This window comes from Numida meleagris, chromosome 1 (genome assembly GCF_002078875.1).
Source record: "Numida meleagris isolate 19003 breed g44 Domestic line chromosome 1, NumMel1.0, whole genome shotgun sequence".
Classification (NCBI taxonomy): domain Eukaryota; kingdom Metazoa; phylum Chordata; class Aves; order Galliformes; family Numididae; genus Numida; species Numida meleagris.
Genome location: NC_034409.1, coordinates 135,126,744 through 135,151,454, shown reverse-complemented (window position 1 = coordinate 135,151,454; position 24,711 = coordinate 135,126,744). Strand labels below are relative to the sequence as shown.

General features: G+C 39.6%; 1 protein-coding gene across 3 annotated transcripts in view; it reads left to right on the top strand.

Moving 5' to 3' along the window:
* The window catches only part of TFDP1 (transcription factor Dp-1), a 38,115-nt gene continuing 13,477 nt past the window's right edge, over window positions 74–24,711 (top strand). The window contains exons 1-3 of one of the 3 annotated variants that reach the window (XM_021414662.1): window positions 74–226; window positions 13,274–13,340; window positions 24,370–24,476. In XM_021414662.1, coding sequence (XP_021270337.1) covers window positions 215–226; window positions 13,274–13,340; window positions 24,370–24,476 — 186 coding nt within the window. In that variant the 5' untranslated portion in view covers window positions 74–214. Of the gene's footprint in view, window positions 227–11,806; window positions 11,978–13,273; window positions 13,341–24,369; window positions 24,477–24,711 lie in introns of those variants that run through there. The other 2 variants (XM_021414669.1, XM_021414679.1) reach the window with 2 other exon arrangements.

Here is a 24,711-nt window from a genome sequence, read left to right as displayed (position 1 = left end):
GGGGGGGAACTTTGTGTTCTCCCCAAGGGTTCTCTTCCGAAGCAAAACGTACTGGTGGGGCAATCGGGAATTCGGGCTGTGCAAAGTTTGCCTCCTCTCAGTGCGGGGAGCTGACTGATGTTGGCTGTGTTTGCTTTCTAGAAAATAGCATCGTCGTCCCAGCGTCCCACAGGCAGCAGGATTGTAAGAGGATTGCCTGCTAGGCTGGGGTAACATGGCAAAAGATGTAAGTATATTTATAGCTCATCACATGCAGGGGCATAGCTAATAGCATATTTTTGCTTTTGTTTTTGCTAACAGAAGCAAAGCAGGTCAGGCTCTGTTATAGCTGGCAGTGCAAATGTATGAACCTGACCCTGCTGCACCCGAGCCTAGGCTGCGCTTCCGTATGGATGGTCCAGCCCCAGATTGGCTTTGGGTCTGCAGCAGTTTCCTCAGAGTAGTCCCGAGAATCTACCATCCACATAAAAGCACTCGCGTCATTGACGTTAGGTGTGTTCACATTGAACACCGTCCTAGGTTGTCTTTGACATGGGTTTGGAAAGCCCCAGAATACACCGTTCAGGTGCTGGGGTGGTTGGTGGCTCTGTGCTGTTGTCACCTGCTGTGACAGAAGTCACCAGGTGAGTGTCACTGCCGGCTGGCGCTGCCTCTGCTGTTTGATGTGTTCAGGGCAGCGAAGCCTCCTTATCTCCTCGCTCTTTCTTCCCCATCCACTCAAGGATGCTGATGACTGTCTGTAAAAACAGGCATTGGGAACTTGCAGCGCAGACTTCCACTGCCACCTGCCTCAGAGCCACCTTTGCTCTTATTCGTCCCGGTATTCTTTTAAAAGCCATTTAAATGGGTTCTGCCTTTCAGATCTATTTCATTGTTTGTAGCTAATGCAATTGGACTTTCACATTTCTTTATTGCAAATGAGAAAACAGAGCACTCCGTATTCAAACTTGAATGCATCTCCACATAGGAAAAAAAAAAAAGAAAAAAAAGACAACAGCGAAGAAGTTACAAAGCAATACGATTCAGATTCTAAACAGCAGGTTAAACTCTTATGCAAACTGTTGTAGCTTTCAAAGAGTGAGAATTACTGTGAAATAGTGATTGGTTTAACAAATTAATCTTGCAGGGAATATTAGTAGTTCAGAAGCAAATAAAAAGTATCTCCGTGTGCAGAAACGCAACCAGAAGTACGTAGTCACTGCAAGCTTGCCTGTAAAAGATAAGGGTGTTCAAGTGTGGTACAGATAGCAGAGTTCAGGGAATGGAGGGCTGTACGAGCGGGGGAAAAAATGGAAGAGGAGGGGTGGAAGAGGAGGTGAAATAGCAGCGGTTCGGGGTAATTCAGACATGAGGATACATTTGTTTAATACGCTAAGTGGAGGACTGGCACCTGGAAGTGCAGATTAATGTCGTAAAAAGTGTGTGGGAACATAATGAGGGTAAGACATCGAAGGAAGAACCTATGTTTTGAGAGCTCTATCTTACTATGGGGGGGGGAGTAGTTAAGGGAGGAATAACATACACAGCAACAAACTTCAGAAATGGAGGAAGATGCTACAGGTAGGAAGAAATAGGTGTTTTCAGTGTCTTCTAAGAGTAGGTCAAGAAGTAATAAACGGAATTTAGAGAAGCAATAATCCAGCTCGGGTTGCAGGTGACGTTTTAAGCATGCTTGAACACTGGGGCAGGGTAGGGAGAGAGAATATGAAGTCTTAATTGAAGAACCGTCTAACCTCTTTTTCAGAAACCTCTGTGCATGTATATAATCCTGTTTCAGGGAAGAAAGATGAACTGCTTGCCTGTTTGCGGGCTGTTGCATGGCCACCATTATGTGTTGTCTAAAATGTGTAATGAATCCTGGGAAAATTTAAATTTCCAAGTCAAACCTATTAGGTTTGGTTTGATGTTAGGAAATAGAGAAGCTAACGGGTATGACATTTTTTTGACTTTCAAAAGGGAAAAGAAGAGTAATTCTCCCTTTTTTAAATTCAAAATCTCAGTTCTTTCCCTAGCGAAACAGTGAAATTAGTCCTGGTAGAGAAAGTAGCACTACATTCCTGGGCACGGGGTCTGTGGAGACCTGCGCTCCCTGTAAATGTAAACATTCTGGCATGAAAATGCTGCTGCGATTAATTGCCTGCGGTTCTGCTGTGTCACCTATCAAGTGCTCTAACGGACTGCAAGATGTGGTGAAGAAGATGGCATAGCTGATGAATGCCCCCACCCCTTCCTTCCCTTTTTTTCTTTTTTTTTTTTTTTTTTTTTTTTCAGCAGGGCTGAAGTGGCACAACTGTGGTGAGGGCGGTTTGTGCTGCTCTCCCGCCAAGTCTTGAGGTGGCATTCCCATGGCCAAGCGTGTGTCAGCATGCTGCAGCTGGAAGACGTGGGCTCAGGGTGCATGCTGCTGGGTCCCGCGCTGGCGGCTGCTGGGACAGGCGGCCCTGCAGGAAGGGAAGGTGTGGAGCCAGGGCTGCTCTAGATAACGCACTCCCGCTTAACCCCTCCTCCCACTTGCAGAAGGAAAATACTTCTTTTCCTTATGTTGCTCACTTCTAGCTTTTCAGCTGGTGCCTCTTCTATATAAAAACTGCTGTTTGAAAATATCTGTTTGGAAAGTTAAATGCCTGTGAAAGTATGCAGAATAAGACTTTGTAGGGGAACTGAAGAAATGGGGAGCGTGATGGAGAATACTGGCAAGCCCAAGAAAATGCTTTTAAAAAGGACTAAGTAATTACAAAAGTACTGATCAGGTAAGCTGGCAAGATAATGCTTGCAAGATATTTGACCAAAGTCTAAATTCTGTTAAATATTACATTAAAATGTATCCCTCTAATGCTTTTCAGAGTGTACGCTGAAGAGAAAATAAGCAACAAAGCATTGGTTTTGGACAGAATACTTTTGTCTCCTTTGCTGTGGCCAGTAAGCTATGAGGGGAGAAAAAAAAGATACATTCATATGTAGCACCTTAATTAGAAGCCTGTAGGTTGAGTTTAAGAGCATAATCATAACTAATCTTGTAGCTGGCTTAAATTGAAAGATAATAATGTAAAAAGAGGTAGAAGCTTGTGAAGGTTAAAGTATCTGTGGGCATTCCAAATTTTATTTTTTGGAGTGGTTATATAAGGGTTAGGAGATCTAGAATGCTGTAAGTGTGGAAGGAAAAAGAAAGAAGAAACTCATTTTCCAGTGTGGTCTGGTCATAGTAATGAGCACAGCCATTTCTGTCTTTAGGCGTGTGAGCATTGTGTGGAGCTGAAGTCAGTTCTAATAGAACCAGACAGGCCGTGGAATATCACATTCAGTTCTGAAGAGCTGAGTTACAAAAAGGACTTCACTTTTTTCATAATTTAGAGGAACAGCGGGGAAAAAAGGCGTGTGGGTGAGGGAATGCCGATTGCAGTGTCTTCAGAATGCATGCACCCTGGAAGCACGATCATTCTGCTGCGTGTTACAGGCAGAATAACAGACTCTGCTCAGTTGAGGGCAGTAGCATTGGGTGCAGTCTGACATATACGTTTGCACCATGTATGTCTTTTTTGAGAGCAGTGAACACAATGTATGGGAAATTTCTTGATCTGAAACAGAAGTAGCATCCCCAGAAACTCCAGCTTAGCTCCATCCCCTTTCTGTTTAATAACTGTCACGATCTAAGACTTTACTGAGTCTCCCATAAACTCTTCAACTGCTTTTACAGATGTTGTACCTCGCAGGCAGGTCCTGGAGGAGCAAAGGTCCTCGGCTGACTTGTGCTGCTCATGGGATTTGTGGAGTAGTTAGGTGGAGGTAGAGTTTCCTGAGTGAAATGCTGACCTTTTTGTCACCCATGGCATGCTTAAAACTAGGCAGCACACAGTGTCAATAGAAGGAGACAGAAAGTAAATGTTGTACCTTAATTTTTTGTCTTCCAGTTCCCCATATAAGTGAGGACCACTTCCTGGCCTTCTTTTGTATCCACTTATGTATTAGAATTATCTGATAAATATGACTTTTTAGTGTCAGTAGATCAGTATTCTCTCCATCACTGAATTAATAGTTTCTACCCTGTAGCAGAAGATCCAAGTTATGGTGCGACCCAGGTTCTACGTTCAGTTACTTCTATTGCATATGAACTGTTGAGCCACTCAAGCAGCCATTAAGAGAAGCTTGTGGTTTTCTTCTTTAAGACCCATTGTTAAGAAGAAGCAGGACTCTCTTCTAAGCGCTGGAACTATTAGGGAGGGTAGCCCAGTGTGTGGTATTACAGCAGGGTGGGAGCTAGGCAAAAAGAATGAGTAGAGTTTCTGATCTTGAAAATTGCATATTGAATCACTGAGGCTGGAGAAGACCACTAAGATATCATCAAGTCCAACCGCTAACCCCTCACCCCCATGCCACTAAACCATGTCCCACATCCACACGGCTCTTGGACACCTCCAGGGATGGTGACTCCACCACCTCCCTGGGCAGCCTGTGCCGGTTCCTCAGCACTCCTTCTGAGAAGAAATTTTACCTGATACCCAGCCTGAACCTCTTCTGGCACAACTTAAGGCCATAGTTTGAAATAGATGAGTTACATAAGTTAAATGCTTACTGTATGTTCAGTTGCTTGTGATTGTTTCAGTTGTTCACAATTATTGCATAGACTGTTTTCACTCTTAAAACTCAGTAAGAACGTGCAGTTGAAAACTCATTTGGTGTTTTGCATACTTTTTAAACTGGCATACCACTGTTAGCTCTCAGAACTTCTCAGGGACTGAAGTACCTTTCTGGAGAGCTGTTCATTTGGAAGGCTCATATGTTTTACGGTTTCATGAATTGCACACAGAGGCATTGGTTTGAGGATCACTGGTTCTAATTTATGGCTTATTCTACTGCCATCTTTTTCTTGAGTTACTTTGAGGGATTTTTATCTTCTAGTTTGATTAAAACATATTGTATGTCCTCAGTATTTCATGATGCTCTTATTAATGTCACTGAATAACAGATACAGCCCACGTATCTAACTTTGCCAAGGAAGCCCTGTGCATATGTGTAAATCCTGAAGACACTATGGTAGAAGTTCGTCTGGCACAAAGGTCAGCACCTGGTCTAACACCACTCTTTCAGATCCCTAGAGACACAGACTTTAAGATCGGTGGCTTATTTTAATTGACGTTTGGATATGTAGTTTCATCCAATGAATTTATCTCACAAGACTACTTAAATATTGGAGCAAAATATGTGTTAAAGAGCAACAAAAGAATAGAAACCAGCAAACTAACTGCTTACAACAGCGTCACTTAATAGGTCAGTAGGTGTGCTAATTTTGGGGAAGGAAGTAGGTCTTCTTCTGTACAAGTAATTTTGCTGGAACATCCCCAAAGTTGAACTTTTTAATTGCTTTTTTGTGGCGTTTGTACATCAAACCTGAGCAAATCTTCATGGCAAGAGAAGGTCACATTTGGGGTAGACATATGAAGAAGAAGATTCACTTTGAGTGTCTAGGAAGTATTGAAGAGCCTACAAAACATTTTGCAGATTTCTTTTCAAAGTCTCAGCATGTGTTTCTCTTATTATGTTTATTTTTTATTATGTCCTGGGAATTTCAATGAGACAGCTTATAGAAATTAAATTGTCAGTGGATCTGAAGAGGATTGCACACCTTTTTTGATACCATTTTAGCTCAGTGACTACTCAGTCGCTTAATTTATTTCTGTCTGCCTTTAGTCAGTCATAACGTGTTCAGAGGTTTGTAAACTGAAGATGAAATAGTATTATGAAATCAGGTCTTAGGAAAGCGCATCTCAGTCTAGGTTTTCAAACACTGTTAGTGTTTTTAAATGTGCCTTTTAGAAGATTGCAGAAGGAAAAAGAACTTTAAGCTCTCCTTTTTGCATTGCTAATACATAATAAAGTGTATTTCTTGTTTTCCATGTTAGTTTTTATTTATTAAATAGAGAATGGCAACTCAGAAGTTACCTGTCACCTCGCTAATTTATTTTCTCTTAAGCCTTACCTCTTTATTAATTTTATGCATAGTTAATGGTAGTGGCTGTGTGTGTTTCTTTGTAGCATTACTAATTAAATACGGTGCGTACTGACAAGGTGCTCAACAAAAATGCCGGGTTTCAAAAGTTAAGTTACACCAGGGATTTCTTATTTCAGTCTTCATATTTGCTTGCTTGGATATCACTTAGCAGAGATTTATTGTGTCTAATTGAAAGTGGGAGGAAAAAATGGGTCAATGTTTGCTAAACATTCTCAGTGTCAGTGTGGTTCTTAGAGGATGAACAGCTTGATGTTGAATGTGGTCAGTTGTCCATAGCCCCGGGAATGCAGCTGGCTACTTGACTTGTGTTGTGTTACGTTACAGCCCCCTGATATCGCACTTGTGGTTATATAGACTTACGAGGAAATAATGTTGTGAGCTGCTGTAGCCTTTTAATACGCCAATAAGGAACTTGGTGAGGCAGAAGAATCTTCCTTAACGTGACCTGTTGAATTCTGCTGTGTTCCGATACTGTTGACCAAATTTCTTCTAAAGATTTGATTTGATTTGATTGGAAGAAGAAAAGTGTAGTAAAGTCAAATCTCCAATGGCACTGGGAGCTGGTTGTGGGAATGGCAACTGCTGTTACTTCTCTGCGTGGGAGTGTTGAGGTCTGGAGGACACAACTCAAAGGCTGCGTAACCTGGCTCTGTTCAGCCTGGGGAAAAGAAGTCTGAGGGGGGGATCTGATAAATGCTTATAAATATCGGAAGGGAGGTGGGAGTCAAATGGATGAGGCCAGGCTCTTCTCAGTGGTGTGTAGCAATAGGACAGGGAACAGTGACCTAGAACTTGAACATAGGAAGTTCCATACAAACACATGGAAGAACTTCTTAACAGTAAGGGTGATAGAGCACTGGAACAGGTTGCCCAGAGAGGTTGTGGAGTCTCCTTCAATGGAGATACTCAAGACCTGTCTGGACACCTACCTGTGCGACCTATTGTAGGGTACGTGCTTTAGCAGGGGGGTTGGACTTGGTGATCTCTTGAGGTCCCTTCTGACCCCTGTGATTCTGTGAACTCAGGATTTCCTTTCCCAGTTAGTTTGTGGTAGAGGTGTTGAACCAGTGCTTTGGTCATATTTGCTCTAGGAATCTCATATTCAACATGGCTTCCTACAGCTTTGCAGTTAGTTTTGGGGGCATCAGTTTTAACGTTTGCAAAGATTGTGTCGCTTGGGCCATTTGGTCACTGTAAGAAACAATGCACTATAATGGTTTTAACTGTGCTTGTATTTTTGATCTGTGTGACTTCTTAGGCTGGATCACTGTTTGACTTGTCTTCAAAATGAGCTCTTCATGTAATCTTTGCTGAATTCCAGACATGTTACTCTGTTTAGAAAAACAACCAGCAAAGTTAATGGCCTTGAAATACTCCACAATGAGGAGAAGACCTTAAATGCGATTCCATGTATGTCAGTGTCCTGTGTATGTGCAGTACCAGTGGAGCATATATTCAGAGCAAAGATTGACCATGCTTGACTAAGCTATTAACTTATGATTATTTATTTTTTTAATCTTCACAGGCTTCTGTGTGATCCAGATCTTTTAGTTTAGTGTTTTGATCGCACCTTGCTTAGGTTAAGGGGCTAATAGTTTGGCTTACTCTTTGGGAAGCATTTTTCTTTGGTGTAAGTCATTGCCCGGTGGTTATCAAGCACATTAATCTTGATGGTGCTATGAACTGAGGATGTGGTGTATCTGTTTTAGACAAAGGTTACCGAGACACAATAAAGTAACACACCTGAGAATTGTGTAGGATCGGCGTCCTGCAGCCTGACTTTAGAGTTTCTTTTGCCTTACTTTATATGATAAGGCATAGTTATCACTTCATTTGCAAAATGAAATTCAAATATTTTAAACTTAAGAACCTTCTTTCCTTTCTTGCAGGCCTCTGCTATATTCCTTAATTGCCTTTTAATTTCTATGAGAAATAAATTGGCTATCTTTATGGGACAGCCTCCTGTATTTATATGATGATTCATTTCCAGGGCATGTTTGCTCTGGTCCCTGAATGAGATGAGAGTCCAATGGGGAAAAATAGTGTACGGTCATCTTGTTACAAATGACATCTGCATGTGCTAGAGGTGAAAGTAAAACTAAGGTTGTTTAAGCAATATTATTTCTGATTGTAAGCCTTTCTCCATTTTGTAGCTGTGCTCATTTTCCGTTGTGTTTGTTTGTTGCTTTCTGATGATTTAAAAAAAAAAAAAAAACAAGACCCCTACATTGTCATTAAGGAGGCACACAGTAAAATTGCATGGCATAGTGACTTTATGTTTATTGCTCACCTTTAAAGTGTAAAATTCTGGAGATGGTATTCTGTACTGATCAAATTAAGTAGCTTGTTCCAGATGCGTGGGTTTTTGCCAGTTGACTTTGCAAATGCCTGTAGACAGCAGAAGCATCCTCCTGATGCCTTTGACAAGCTCCAGGAGGAAATTTCCTCCCATGGGAATACTTCCCCATTTATCCATTCTTTAATTGTGTCTTTACTACTTCTCAGTGTGAGTACCACTCTGTATACTCTCTCAGTCATGGCTTAACTTAGCATATAATGTGTTCACTGTCCCAGTTCCCATGTTCTTCCTGTCTTTGCACACTTTACAACTCTTTTAGGTTCCCATTACTTCTGTTTCCTCTCCTTCTTAAGAGACTCCCAATTACACTAACGTCTACTCATCTGTTATCTTACATTTGATTTTTCTAGTTGTTTTTCTTTCTTTCCCAGTCAGTGCCAGTGTTGTCTGCTTGTTTCACCGTCTGTCCCAATCTGACTCCCATTCTTTAAGCAGTGTTCTGTATTTTGACCTGCTTCTCTTGCTTTGTTGTCAAACCCAGTTCTGTGCCTCATTTTAGTGGTCTTCTCCTGTTAGCAGCTGAAAACTTTCTGAGAAACACCTTTTGGCACATGCCTCTGTTCCCACTTATCTCCACCTTTTTTTTTTTTCCTCCTTTCAGCTCCTTCTCATGGAGCATACATAAAATTGGGCTCATTACATAGAAGCGAGATAGAGAAAACAGTGGCACAGAAGCAGCTTTCTCTTTGTATTTGCTTATCTCATTGTAGTGGAGAGATTTTCCTCTCAGGTTGAGCTTGGCAGACATTGGACATGTACCCATCCGGCTATTCTTCAGTCCAAATTCAGCATGGAACTCTTCTGTTTAAAGCTTTTAATGAACATTTTTGTTCCAATTTTTATTAAGAGAGAGAATTGCAAGTCTGGAAAGCTGTGGAAATGGTGCTTTAGTTGTAAGGGTGTTGAATTTCTACTGCGTAACTTAAGAGATCACAAATACTAGCCAGCTAATATCAGAGAACTTGGTATCTCGGTCTGCAGTATGGGATTTTCTTTTAAATAAGTGAAATTCTCTGAATTCTTAGCAAATGTCATTTCAGATTTACTTTAGTCCAAGAAAAAATATTATTTCACAATTTACTGTCTTTCAGATGGAGGCCACTTACAGTTTTTCAGCTTTTACTTGGAAACAAAGCAAAAACAGACTTCCTAGTCCTTTTGGCTGCTGCTGATCTTGTAGCAGGCTAACTTCATTTGAACCTTTGATATGTTTAGCCGGTCGGTCATTTTCTTCTCCTTAGAAGTTCTGAGCAATGTGATGAGATGGGTCCTAGGTAGTAGTTGAGTTCTCTACTCATGCATAGCTTCCACAACTAAAGTGAGCAGCTTTACTGATTTGTCCTTTGGTCCTTAGTCTTCTACTTGTGTTTAGTAGAAAGGAGATCAAAGTTTTTGCTGGGAACAGTTGCTATAGTTAGATGCTCTGTTGAGTGTCAAAAGTTATTTGTTTTTTTCTTTTTACATCATTGTTGATTTTTTTGAAGTGTGAAAAGCTTAAAGGGGAATATACCTGTTACCTGTTTCCAGCGCTAGAAGTTCCTTTACATAGCCCCTTGCAGAAGTTTATGTACCTACCATGCCTCTTTGAGAAGGAAGGCAACTCTAAATCTAATAAAGCCTTCAGAATCAAGCGTTAAGATTGTGATATTGCTCCAGGCAGCACTGACATTATCATCAAAGGAGGTTATGCATCTTGAAGCTGAGAATCATGAGGAGAAAACATTTTCTTTTTGTTCTGTTATCAGATGGAAAAAAAATTCGAAATGCCTTGATATAAGTAGCTCGATAAGGCCTGAAAACTAAATCTATTTTCACATCAGAAAAGGTTTGTGCCCTTCTTGGTAGAAGGTTACTTTTCTATCGAGGAAAACAAAAACCAAGTACTTTCGCATTCATTGTGGATCTATGACTGGGATATACCTAATGGAAGCTGTGGTCACGTTTCCCTCTGAGTTTGACTTCAGTTCTTTCTTTTGGGCACTGTTGGATAGGTTAGGGAGGGGTAATTCTGGACTCTTCCAAAATAACCTGCACTATAAAATAGTGGGAATTTCTTTGAAGTATGCACTGAGAGATTTTTGTCTAGTAGTTCTGTTGTGGAACAAAGATGCTGGATTTTTGTATGGGATGGAAGTTTTGCTTTTCAGTTCTGTGTCACTAAAAGCTAGTGACTTCAAGGAGACTCAAAAACGGTGTCAATTTTCATAACCACATAGTCAAATATTGTATCTAGAAGTGTGAAGCGCACATACTGAGCCTGGAGAAGGAGAATTTTCACTAGAAATGAAATCAACTTTCATTATGAATTATAGCAGCTGCAGGTGCTGTTTGCTATTGAATTTGGTAATGTTCTTCCCAGGCAGTTTTCTTGGAGCCTTTCCTAGGCATACGCTTTTGAGTTGAATATTTACCAGCCATGTAACTGCCAGAACTGAACCTTTGGGAAGACACTGGTGTTCAGGGTGGTGGAACTGTAACTGCTGTAGTCTTCATCAGTTTGCTGGCTCCTGAGGGTTCTTCTTGTTTGGTGTCTGTCGTTCCCTGAGTTTTCCAAAACTGTGTTCTGCTGTTGGCTGACACGCAGTGTTTTTCCTGAATGTTTTCCAGTTTGTCATTGGCTTGCATGCTTTCAGTCACACAGAAACATGATCCAGCGTATGTGGCACTAACCTGACCCTTTGTAACACTGAATTGTGTTCCTAGAGTTGACCATTGGTTTTGGTAGTTCATCATGATGATCTCAATTATGTAGAAGGAAATACGAAACTTATTAGATGATGTAATGTATCAGTTGATTGCATACTTAAGGATAAAATGAAGTAATAGAAATGGTTATACTGGAGATTGTTCCAGTTAAAATAAAACAAAAATATTCTGGTTTTTAGCATCAACGTATACATTTTCACTGTTCATTCTCTTCAAGACTAAATCCCACTGCAAGAGTTTAAAANAAAAAATAGTTGATTACTGAATTATCTAATTTGCTAATTATTGAAAGAGTATTCAGTAGTGACTTGCCTTTTTTAATTGAATTCCCGAATAAGCTCACGGTGTAAATATTTGTATTTGGCTTATCGCTATAACTGATATGCAAACTTGATGCAAGCTTTCTTTTGCATATTAAAAGTCTTTCGATTCTCACTGGTATATTTCTGATTCTCACAAAGAGAAAACCATCGGGTGTCCTAGGAGCACGAGCCTCCTCGTTCTGCTGTTGAATAGAAACTGAAGGATTGCGTTTAAAAGAATTGAGACAGTGAGACTGCACTTCCTGTGTGGTTTAACACTCCTGTTGTGTAATGGAGGTAGGGTTGGGAGTATAATGTAATACCTCCAAATTTGTCTTCATACCCGATTCGCTTTCAATACATTCAGTTCCGGTGTTCTAGAAGGTTATGTTGCCATAGGGCCTGTTTTATGACATCTCTGTACATGGTAGAGATTTCATGTTAGTGAATACCATCTTTCTTTGGGGGGGTCGGGTGTGGTCTGTTGGCCTACAGGTTGTGTAGGTCTGGTGCCTGGGTGTAGGGCAGGAGAAGTGTCATTTGAAGCTGACCTTTGAAACCCTGCTGTGGGCAAGGTGGAGAGCAGGCATTGTTTGTGTCATGGTAAGTTGTTGTAGTCTCATTAAACCAGACTATTGCATTAAAATAGGAGGGACAAATTATGAGAAGTAAGGTCAAAGACTACAGGCTCTTCATTTTACCCATTGCTTCTATTATTTCCTCACTTAGGTTTCCTCTGTGCCCCTGGGTCTTCATCTCTGCTATGCTATTACAGACTCTGCTCTTTATGCTTTTCTTAGCAGCATTTCCCTTCTGCTCACCTCCCAGCCTGTCCTCCATGCTCTGTCATCTTCTTTTTCCCTCTTCCATTCCACTGAGGAGAGAAAATCTTCAACAGTTTCCTGCTTTGTGAAGTTCTGTCTTACGAATTGATGGCTTTTGTACACCTGGATAGTAGCAGCACCACAGCATCCTCTAGTGGTCCGCTTGGTTTGCTGAACTTGCTAATTACCAGCGGGGCTCTTCAGGTAGTCTTTTGAGGGGGAAGTTTTGCAGCTGACTGACAGCAGAACACTTAATTGTCTCTTAAATATCTGCAGTAGCCCTCAAGTACTAACAGTGCACAAAATACGGTTTAGGGACTTCTCAGCTTCTGTAACACCACATGCTATACTGTGGTGAGTGCAAATGTTGAATTTCTTACTGTTCTTTCAAAATGGAAACAGACTGGGTGTCCTGCATTCGTTATTCCTTCAGGACTGCTTTGTCTGGAGATAACAAGAAATTACTGCATCATGCATTTTCTATCCAGAATTAATAGTATATTTTTTTAGTAACTTCTACTGAGCTTTCTCAAAGGATGCTGATTACTTAATACACTTGGATGAAATCCTTCACTTAAGAGCTCTGCATTCTTATCCTTAAAAAAAAAAAAAAAGAACAAAATGTGTTTGTTTTTAATCCCATTTTTCTGCTTAGCATGGCATAAAGCACTTGTTACCACCTCTATTGTTTTTGCCATCATGTTGTCAACTTCAGTGACAGGTTAATAGTTGCTACACAGCAAAATATGTAGTCACAGATATTAGTGGTTCTAATTAGCAAGATGTTCAGCTATCTGTTAAGGCACTCGTGTACGGTAGTAAACTTAGAACACAAAATGGCAAGGTATGTCTAAGCTGTTTTTCTGCTTGCTTTTTGGGAACATGGTATTTATAAAAGTGAGCTGATTTTAAAGTTTGGCTAATATTATGCAGCAAGAGGTGTGGTTACATAGTGGCAGATTAGTGTGGAAATGTGAGTGGTGGCAACAGAGTCTTCTGGTGTGATTTATTCCATCTTTAACGATAAAAGGCTGTCAGTGTTTGTCAATTTAATAAAAGTTACTTTCTTTAATAGGCTGGACTAATTGAAGCCAATGGAGAGCTTAAGGTGTTTATAGACCAAAACCTAAGTCCTGGAAAAGGTAAGAACACAATTTTTAGTAAGACTATTTCTTGATTTTTGATTGTTATATTTATTACTGGCTTTAAACTACTTTCTTAGCTTTAGTAAAGCTTTTCTTAAGTTATGTCTCATGTACTCAGCAAACAAGCTGTAGATCTTGCTGTGGTTTATAAGTGTCTCTAAACTTAAGTGTCATTTCAGTTGTGATTTTCCTGCCACTCTCTGTGTGATCTTCACATTAGAATAACTGTGTTGTAAGCATTCAGACTATGCTGGCCTTACACATCTTTTGGGGCAGTATGTTCTAGCAGTCGGGAAAAATATAGGATTGCAGTAGTTCTGAGAGGAGTAACGACAGTTTTTATGATAGTGCATTCACGCTAATGCAATTCTATCTGAAATAATACTTTGAACAGAACTGTTTTGGACTCGCTCATAGTGGCCGTGCTGGTATGATAGTGTAATGTAATCAAGCAGTTTTATAAAACAGTCTATAAACTTCAGTTTGATATGTAGGCTCGAAAAGCTAAGAATATCTAAACATTAGAAGAGTTATGTACTGTCTGTTTTGTTTAGCATAATTAGGGGGGAAAAACAGAATACACTGAGTTCCAGTTGCCTGCAGTTCTGGACAGCTGTGTCATATAATCTTTTGTAAATTGATTCTGCTATATATGACAATCAGATTTTTCTTCTTTGTATTCTTATGGAATAAGAATGTTTCCATAGTGATTTCCAGTTAAATGTTTTCTTGCCGGTTTATGCGTTTTGCTGGTGGCAGTGTTATTTCCCAATGTAGTACTTTCCTCCAGTGGATTTACCTGTTCTTCATAAAGAGCAGTGGTGTATCTTAAGCTTCTACTTTGATGGGCCTGCTAGCGATTGTTTTCTAGATTTGTCGTCAGATGGATTCTTGGTCCTCTGGATTTTCTGTGTGGTCAGTCTTCTAACCATTTTTTATTGTATTCATCAACCTTCCTCAACACAAATGACCAAAATTGTATATACAATTCCAAGCAAAGTGTAGGCCATGTTTTTGTGGCGGTGTCAGTATTTCTCAGTGCAGCATTGTGTTTGTGATTCACAGTCATCTCACAGTAGATTTTGGTGGAATGGCAGTTTTCCTTTGTTGCATCCAAATGCTGATAGTCTGGTTTATTTGTGTGCAACAGATGGAGTGCTTTGGTAAGTTGTACTAAGTAGGGCAAAATTGATTTGGACTGACTCACCTGCTGCTTCTTATCTATGCTCTCGTAAACCTTCATGTTGACAAGTCCATTGACTTTATGCATTGATGGATTACCCTCACACTCAGATTAACCTGCAGTCCAGTTCAAGGGATCTCAGGTCTAGTCTTCTGTATCCTGTTTCCGCAAACTCATTTAAGCATTTCTTTTTACAACTTGAAAAACTTCTAATTTCTATCAGCACTGATCGAACTAGTAAGTTTTGTTTTTAAAGCAACATCTGACTTTCTTTCTTTTAAGAAAATAGTCCAAATAAATAAAAATGTTAATTTTACAACATCTGTTTTGCATGATGCATGTGATTTTTGAGTACTATTCTGGAAAATGCTCCAAAGTTGATGTTCTTTGTGCTTTAAAAACAGCGTTAGCGTGCAGTAAGAGGTATTGGTCTTCATACGTGGTTGAAATGAGCTGGAAGTTTAGCTATTCAGAAATTGGTTGTAAATTCACTTCTGTTTGCTGATACTCTTGTGCATTTCCATTAAGGAAATGTAAAACCCCATTAGCCCTAAAAAAACAGCACTTGGTGGAGTATCTTTGGTATTCAGGAAGCTACCAGTCCCTGGATGAAAAGATACAGTTAATGCAGGTTTTCAGTATGTCTGGTTCCTGGGAGGTCTTGATGGAAAGATCCAGGTTATTTTGGAAGTCTCATCTTTAGGGAGACGAGGCATTAAATTTATGTGTTAGTGCAGCTTTCATGCGAAGTGCCAGGTCTGTTGAGCTTGTAGTCTGATAGGTTTTACGTGGCACAAATCCACAGATACCAGTCTGCAGCGCTTGATTTGGCACAAGCGCCACTGTGAAAGGTTTTGATGTGTGTGCTTGGTAGCCAGGAAGATGGTTTTCTATTAAAGCCCTGATCCCGAGAGAAGCAGCAATTTAATGGGAAGAAGACATGATGTAAATGTGTTTGTTTCAGGAAATCCTGAAACAAATGCCACATGCTTTAAAAATGCAGCTTTACTGGAGTCTCTGGTAGTGAGTTAACACACAGAGAAAAGGTAGTGGTTATCCAGCCATCCTTCTGTTGATAAGCTTATAAAGCTAGATGATCTTACAGCTGATGCTTGCCCTGTGCTGTTGTATTTACTGCCAGCTTCTGACAGTGTGGAGTAATGCTAAATCCCCTTGAAATCAGACGTAAGTTTCCATGCCTCATATCAAAATAGCCAACTGCTTTTTTTTTTCTCTAAAGACTCAGATGCTTATTATCCTGTATTTGGAGAGTGGATTTTGCATAAGTTGTTCCTAAATTAATCTCCTAAATCAATAAACCATCAAATTTTAGTCAGAAACAATGTTTTTAAAAATGTAAAATGTCAAGTGAAGTGCAGCTCTAAGGGCACCTGTATTGTGCCCTTAGAATATTAAAGAATACACTTCAGTTTAATCCTGCCCCTTGCTTGTGAGGATGTGCAGCGAAAGAAAACATCTGGTTCAGGTGAGTGGAAGTGAAAAGAGAACCAATGGTATTTAATGCTATATTGAAATTAAAGCTCTTCAATTACTTTTAAAATTAATGAAAAATAAAATTTGCATCATCTGTCATGCCAGTAGGTGGCATTATTGGTACATAACCAGCAAGTCCTCGTAAATATGTCTTTAGCTCCTTTCGTTTCCTACACTTTAAAATAAGGTTCCATGCTATATGGGCATAAGGAACTTGTGTTTTGTTTTCATTTCAAATTTAGTAATTTAAAAACTTGAAGTCAAATATATAAATTGTTGAAGTGTATGTAAGCTTTCACGTTTCAACACTGCTTAACTGAAACATTGTCTTGTTCTTGTTAAATGACAAGAAGCTTTTCTCAGTGTAACATAACTGTTAATTTTATACGAAGAGATCAAACTCTCCCTGATTTTTTGACAATGTTTGGAATTGTTCCTCTGGAACCGAAGTACAGATTTCAGAGCCTGGGATGTGCCTTTCAGCAAATATGTGCTTTACTATTGGTTATGGAATGCTGGGCATTACAGATAGTTCCAAACAATTGTTATTATCTAAAGTCAAGTTGGAAAATAAAACTGTAGCTGCCAATAGGAATGATATTTTAAAAAATCTAACGAAACTCCTAAGAAGTCTAAGACTAGATCACACCATTTATTTGAACAGACTTGGAAAGTCTGGTTGGTAATATGAGGAGTAAAGTGTTAGTTATATCTAAGCTAATAGCATAAATTGATTTCAGAAGTTTACTAAGCACTTAGTAATATTGTAGTATTACACAAGGGAAGATTGATGTCTTTGTAAAAGATTTCAAAACTCCTGTTTGAGCACATTGTCTTAGGCAGTGTGATTTGCTCATTGAGAAAAGTCACTCTTGGTGCACAACTAGAGACAGCCATCTGCGTGCGTTGTCAGAACTTAAGGTAGGCTGAAACCCTCAGGAGTGGTTTGTTTCTTGAAAATCATCATATAACTAACTAATCATATTGTATCTACGGTGGCAAGAGAGAAATTCCAAACTACAGCTTCAAAGGAATGAGGTGTGAGGAGTCGGCTCCCAGGATTTCCTTGTCACCTGTCTTCATTACCAAATCTTCTAAGTACACCCTTTATGCTTATTCTGTATGTTTGTGTGTAGCCTGTAATAACCCAAAGCTAGTCGAGTTGATGCTTTTGTGGTAAGGAATCATTTTCTTAAGTGATGTGGACTGGATAAATGGTTCTTGATGTGACACTTTCACATTTTTACCCTAGCTGTGTTTTCAGGGGTAACTTTTGTAAAACAGAATGCCCGGAAAAGACTGTAAATGGTCCTTGTGACAACTGCCTGGCATTTGATTTCCCCTTTATCTAGCATCGAGGTTGAAAGAGACTGTCAAGCACTATGTATGTTGTGTTGTATTGAGACAGCTTTATGGGTTTGAGGCAGTAGAGTGTACAGAAAGTACACTTTTCCTGTTGCCGTGATGATACTTCAAGGAGGAGACAGAAGGAGAAAGTCTGCCCTATAATTCATACAGAAAACTTACATTGCCGATAAGCTATCTTGTCGTTCCAGGATGTTTTTTTAGACTTTTTTTTTTTGTTGCTGCCTATCCAGTAATACTGCGTAAATAAGCAGAGGACTTTTCCTCAAGTTAACTGATTGTATTCTCACTGCCTCATGTCACAACTTTCTGTAACTGAAATCAATAGGAGGACCCACTAACCACATACTGAGCAGTCAACTACATGGCTGTAGTGGCCAAATACAATTTTTGCTGAGTAGCATAGCAGCAAGTAAGAACTAGTTGAAGGTGATTTGAAGACAAGTAGAGCCCATGACAGGGACTTTAAGGTCAGGTCTTTCAGAACAGTATAGCAATATCTGCATTAAGTCCCATGACTTGATGAGGCCCTGAGAAAAATCTGTAATCTGATAGTGAGAGCTTTGCAATTGAAAAAAGAACCTTTGCAAAAGAATGAAAATGGAGTCAATCTACATTCATATAAGAGACCCTGGTCACCTTCTGTTTCCAAACTTAATAATTTTTCAGACAGTTTTCTACAGAGACCAACTTGGGGGGGTTGGTGGTGTGACATACTGGAAAGAAAAGAGCAGACTGCAGTTAATGACTTGTTTGCTTTTTAATGTTTTTGTTTTGTTTATTCTAAGCTGTAGGTTTGATGACCAGCTTTGAAGTTCAAATTAGCTTTGTCTGTGATTGTTTTGCAAAATGGTGACAGTAAGGAATTTTGGTTGTGATTTCGTAGAATTCCCTCTTTCTCCTCCTACCTCTTCTAACCAAGAAAAATCCACAGACAAAAGAAAGATGTAAAATCAGCTTTAGCAACATTTTCCAGATAATTCTTGTAGTTTTCGTGCAATCTTGCATCAATAATTTGCATCTTAAGAAGTACCGGTACTCTGCCTTCTTATAAATTTATTTGTAATTCCAAAAATATGGAGTGTTATGCTCCGAATGGCAGTTGGCCTTCTTGAAAGTGACAATCGCTATCATCAGTGTCATTTCTTGGAACCATCTGGTTCATGGAAAGTCTCGCTGGTCTTCTTTGGTCTCTTCAACTCATACTCTCTTCGCTCTAGTTTTATCAGGTTATTGGTACTAATGCTGTCTTTTCAAAAAAAATATAACTCCTGTGACTTGTATTGAGATTGACTTAGTAATGTTGCTGTCTTCCGAGCTGTGTAGCTGTCCTTAGTTAGATTCAACTGCGCCATTAAAAACTTGATTTCAAAGCTTATGGAATCTAACCAAAAGTTTATGGAGTTCTTAAGAGTAGTTTAAGCAGTTGTACTGCAAAATGTCATCTGTGAGGTTAATTTTGTTCAGACCTTTCTTAAAATAACCCTTTGCTCAACTCCTAGCCTTCAGTCATGTAGTGTGTTTACTTACAAACTGGTCTGCTAGAGCGTTTGGGACTGTTGAAGGAAATGGTAGGAATTACTTCGACTCCAGACAAACCATTCTTTTTCTCACTCTGTATATTTTTTCTTGGGATGTGATAATTGAGAAAGTGCTTTCGAGATTACCTTCTTAAAAAATTTTGCACGTTACTGCTTCTATGCTAGAAGACAGATTTACAAGACTTAATTTGCGAAAGACTGTATTATTAGAAAACTAACTAGTTTTTTCAGCTGATTTCTGTTGTTGGTAGAATTCTTAGGTTTGTTTTCATATGCCAGAAAAGATCCCATTCAAGAGTTCTCCCTTACATGGAACTGGTAATGGAAACAGGCAATTAAACACATTTTCTTTATAAGAAAAGCACTTAGCCTAGAAATGTTTGTAGACAGATAAAGAAAATGTTTTGTTAAATCATGCTGCTGCTTTTGCTGTTCAAGTTTTATATGATTTTACTCCTTGATCCCATCTGTATCGTTATCTTCTGTTTGGAGGCATTCTGTAACTATACGGTACTGAAGTTCTTTCATTTGGGTTTAATGGTTGGTTGTAAGTTGCTTAGAGTTTTCTTCCATACTGAGAATGTTTGAGAGACTGGGAGTGTAAGTAGTACAGTTTTGTCTTTAAGTATAACTTCTTTTATGCTTTAGCTGGCCCTTTACTGTGGTTTTTGAAGTCTTTATCTCTTTAGAAATAATAATAATAATAAAAAAGTGTGAGGACCTAGCGGTATTAATAATTTGTTCTGAAATGTAAGAAGAGCTGGTGCCAGGCAAACTGTTTGCTAACGTGCTGTTCTAGTTTTAACATGCTGCTATGGATGCTGTCTCGGCCATAAAATACAAGATTATTTGGATTGCAGTGATTGATGTAACAGTAATTAACAAATGATTAGTAAAATTCCTTTGAGAAACTGAGCTGTCACTCACCTTCAAAGCTAAGTTAATAAAACTATTTCTGCTTTGAACACTTAAACAACTTTCTTTCCCCACTCCTCCCAGAAACCAGAGTATTATGAGCCTTTGGAAAAAAATGCAGTTGGATTTTAGAAAAGTGCACATCGGGTAAATAAGAAAGTAGTAGAATAGACTAAATAGATACAGATTGAAAACATCCTATCCTTTTTTAAATATATATATTTTTTAAATTGAACAGTTATGCGTTAATGTTAAATGTGTTGCCTTTTATGGGTTGACTTTGACTTTGCTTAGAACTGAAGCATGTGTTACTGTTCTTCCAGTTGTATTTGCATGTCCTTGCCAATCAGTTTGTACATAAAGAGAGACGTATTTTGCAGTTCCTGTGTGGGGCTGGGCTGGTTCCGTAGTGCAGTGCCACAAAAATGTTAATGTACTTAAAAACTTTAAAGAAGCATAGTGTATACTCTTCCCTTCATGCTGATGTTGTAGTTGCAAGATAACTATTTGTATTCATAGAATTTTTGAATAATATGAGGAAGCTGGAGGCCATCTAATCTAGCCTAATGATCAAAGCAGGGGCAACTTCAAAGAATTGGGCCTTGAGTAACTGAAATTTTTATAGAACTCCAGGGAACTTCCTAGGCAACCTGTTCCTGTGCTTGCCATTTTCATTGTGAATTTTTTTTTCCCTGGTATCTAGTTGGAATTTTCAGGGCAGCTTCTGGGGACAGCTGCCTCTCTTCCTTTTGCTGTGCCATCTCTGTAACTCCTCATCTGATATTCAGAGGTGATAATTAGATCGCAACAAACGCACATCTTTTCCCACCTTAATCATCTCCAGGCCGAACACATCAAGCTCCCTCAGCTTCTCCTTATACAGCATGCACTTCAGTACTCTAACCACGTTAGTAGTTTGACCAGAAAATATTTACCTGTGAATTCTAAAAGGACTTAGTGAAGGTACTTCTGTTGTGTTAGCCCAGTATAATTATAACGTATAAAAGTAATTAGTAAACGTACAGATAAATGTGATGATGAGCAGGAGCTAATGCTTTTCCAGAAGGAGGGGAAAAGGGAAGTTAGGAAGTTATGTCTTTGTTCAAAGTCATACTTTGAAAGAATCAGCAAGCATGTAGATAAGCATTATCTAATCAGTGTGATGCCCTTGGATTTGTTGAAAGCAGTGACCCAAAAAAAAAGTTATCAAGGGCTTTAATCAGCCTTTTAAAGAACCTAAGGTGTCAGAGAATGGGACAGTCCTCTCATGGGTTAATAATTGATGAAAACCAAACCAGATATAATGAGGACCCCAAGTGAGCTATTACCACTCAGAAAAGTTATTAAAGTCGTCGTAAGGTACATTATGGAAACATGAAATTAGTGTCTGTTGGGGAACAAGCAAATAAAATTTTAAGATTTAGAAACCAACGGAGAATAAAACAGAAAATGTGCTGTGGAGTTATACAATAACATATGGCATCCCTTTTTCACAAGTAATGTGTCCCTGTCCCCTGCTAAAACAAGTCTCAAGGAGCAGGAGAGCTCGAAGGTATACATGCAGCAAGAGTTGTCAGAGGTGAGGAAAGGGCTCTGTGCAATTAGATTGGATGACAAGGAGTCTTAACTTGAGAAAGAAGTTACAACTCTTCTACTGGAAATGGAATCTCCAGTTAGCTTTCTTGTTTTTCAAGCAATGAGAAGGTTTAAAAAAAGGCATGTTGGCAGGAAGCTGAGCAGAAGATACACAAGCACTCATATTTGGAGTAGTTTATATCATTTTTGAGCATTCTGCAAGGAGGAAGGGGGAAAAAAAGAGATAGTGTTGGCTGTACTCAAAGGAGCAGTGAAGGAACAGAAAGGCATAACAGACTGTTACAAGCTAGATAGCTGCTGGCTATGAAAGAGCATTTGAAAGTTGGTTAATACATAAGAGAATGACAGGCTATTGTGTGGGTGTCCAACCTTTTGACTTGCCTAGGCTGGACTGAGTGAAGAGGAATTGTCTGGGGCTGTATCTGTGAAGATTGCTCTGAAAGTATTGCCTCCTAATTATTTCCTTGGAAATTTCCGGTGGTACAAAGAGTACAGTAACACTATTTAATAGATCTAATTCTCAGCTACAGAGCACACTTTTTCAGCACAGTCACTTCTATTACCTATGCATTTTCACTAGCAATGAACAAGAGCCCGTATGCTGTGCTTGTAACGATCTGCACCAGAGGAGGTGACCTGCTGTTGTCACTGCTGAAATGTACCACCCAGCACCTCACTGTGCTCACATCCACTGTTTGGTCTCCATCTCAACAGTCAGCAACTGTCAGTGAATGTCAGTGGGTGCCATTTTTTCCTGCATGGAGGAATTCAATGACACTCCTTTGCTTCATTTGCTGTTTTGTCAGACTAACCCTCTGCTGCCATCTGTCACACAGCAACAACACGTAACAGGATGTTGGTGGGAAGGTTCAGCCTCTACTGCCATACCACCAACATCCACCTCTGACATTGTGGGCCAACATCATAACATAGGAAGCATTACTTTTAGAGCAGCCCTCATAAAATACATAACATAGTTAATGTATACAAGTAACAAAACTTTTTTTTTTAATTAAAACACATAAAAGAGAGAGTAACAACAGCATAACACTGGTGGGATATGTGACCCTGTTTTTATGAAACTAACACATCAGTCAGATTTGATAGAGGTGGCTGCATTTCTCAGTGAGCTCTCCAGGTATTCATCAGAGATTGTTGATGAAATTTTACTCTTCCTGTGCTTCATCCTTCAGAACAGTTGTTCACAAATGTGCGTACTGCCAAAAGTGATGGCATGAATAAGGTGTGACTGTGAAGTGAAGGATATTTCTCTCTGCTAAGAGGAGGCTTATATAAGTCCAGTAGAGAGACATGATCAGATTTTGGATTGCAATTCTGTATGTTTCATTTGAAAATTCACAGGTAATTATATTTATGTTGACTGAAAATGGAGTTGCAGATAAACCAAAAAATTGATGATCTTTTTGGCAGTCTTGAAATCTGTTCTCAAATCCATTTATTACAGCAGAAAGCACAGCTGCTTATTTTTCTCTGTTCACAGGACTGTGTTCAGCCAGTGTATCAAAATCCATAATCTTTGTCATAACTTGAGCTGGCACTGCACAGCATCCCATGCCCTAGTTTCAGCCCAGATGGGGATAATAGCGCATAAACGTTCGGTTGGTGCTGAGTGATGGTTGTGCCAGGCCGGGGGCTGCTCCATGGGGCAGAGCTGCCACCATGGTGGTGTGGGGCAGGGGGTGGCCGCAGTGCGAGCTGTGCCGGGCCGCATGCAGCCTGTGGGCTGCGAGTTGGGCGTGCCTGGACTACAGTGTCCTGTGCAGTTGTGTGGCGCTGACAGTAGATCCTGGTGCAAAGCTGCCAGTTTGTCATAGTGTAGTAATGGCAGCTAGGAAGTACAAGCCTTTTGGGCAAGCAGGGCCTTCAGATTTGAGTTCTCTCCAGCTTTCTATTGACTATCTGCGTTCATTAGAGAGATGGAGGGCATCATGGGCATCACTTTCCTGATACAACTGTGGTAAAAATATTCAATTACTGTCTTTGCATTGGGTAATGGGAAAGAGAAAGGAAGAGGAATGGAAGCTCTTCCATGCCCTTCTGAATCTGCTAGTCCCTTTAAAAGAGGGAAAGAGCTGTCAAACCTCTTACCTTGTTTGCCCCATGATATCTTGTGGTATTGTTGTGCATTTTCTTGATTGTTGCTTTTTAGTTTGATTTTTTTTGAGGGAGTGGGGCTGGGAGGATGGGGACAGGGACAGGGACATGACTCTGTCTTGGAGCATCAAATTGCTAAGGATACTTGATGTTGTATTTTTGTTTTATATGGTTAAGACTTAACTGTCAGTGGTGATTCTGGGTAACTTATGAACAGGAAAATAACAGCTTTCCCTGCAGGGTTGGTCTGCTTTGTTGCATGTGTTTTTGCTCAAATCCTGGCTTCTTGTAGACTTCTGTTCTTTAATTCTCTTCAGCTGGGAGGGATCACCTAGGAAAAAGAGGAAAGTTGGAATTACTCTGTTGGAAAGGCCTGTGCTAATCAAATGTAATCTCTTGTAGACCAGCATGCCTCAGAAGGGTACGTCAGATGCTGGAGAACTGGGCATGTTTTTTGAGTGGTTAGGGAGAAGACTTCAGTAGCCACTAAAGAAAGGGGGTTGAAGAGGGGAATGTGTCTTCTATCATATGCCTTTTAGTTCTACTGCTGTGCTGTGAGAGAATAAGTGGACTGTAAGGAGTTAAAACATGCTCATACTAGACCACTGAGCTGATTACAGAGAAGGAAGGTGAGGAAAAATATATCATGAATCTTAATTCCTTTTTGGTTCAAGTACATAAATGCTACATTTATGTTGGCTTTCTGGAGCTCAGAGCTAGTTTCTGTTAATAGGCTTTGGTAATACTTATGAAACTGGAGTTGCTAAAATAATACAGTGTGGTTGACATGAAGATTTCTACTTCTATTTGTTTTCAGGAGTTGTTTCTCTATTGGCTGTTCATCCCTCTACAGTAAATACGCTCGGAAAACAGCTCCTGCCAAAAACATTTGGACGATCTAATGTCAACATTGCACAACAAGTGGTAAGGAGATGTGTTGTTTTTTTTACTTCCATGCTGTAAATCTGAGTTGTTGATTGATATTCAGTATCACTTGTCATGTGCAGATTGACTAAATGTTTCTAGTTTTTCTTGTTTTAATAGACTCACTAAATTAGAACAAACGTGCTTTTGCAGAAGGAAATGAGAAGATGACAGTGAAATCAACAGGCAGATACCTGAATATTCAGATTGCTTTCTTTTTTGTTAGTGTTGCCTC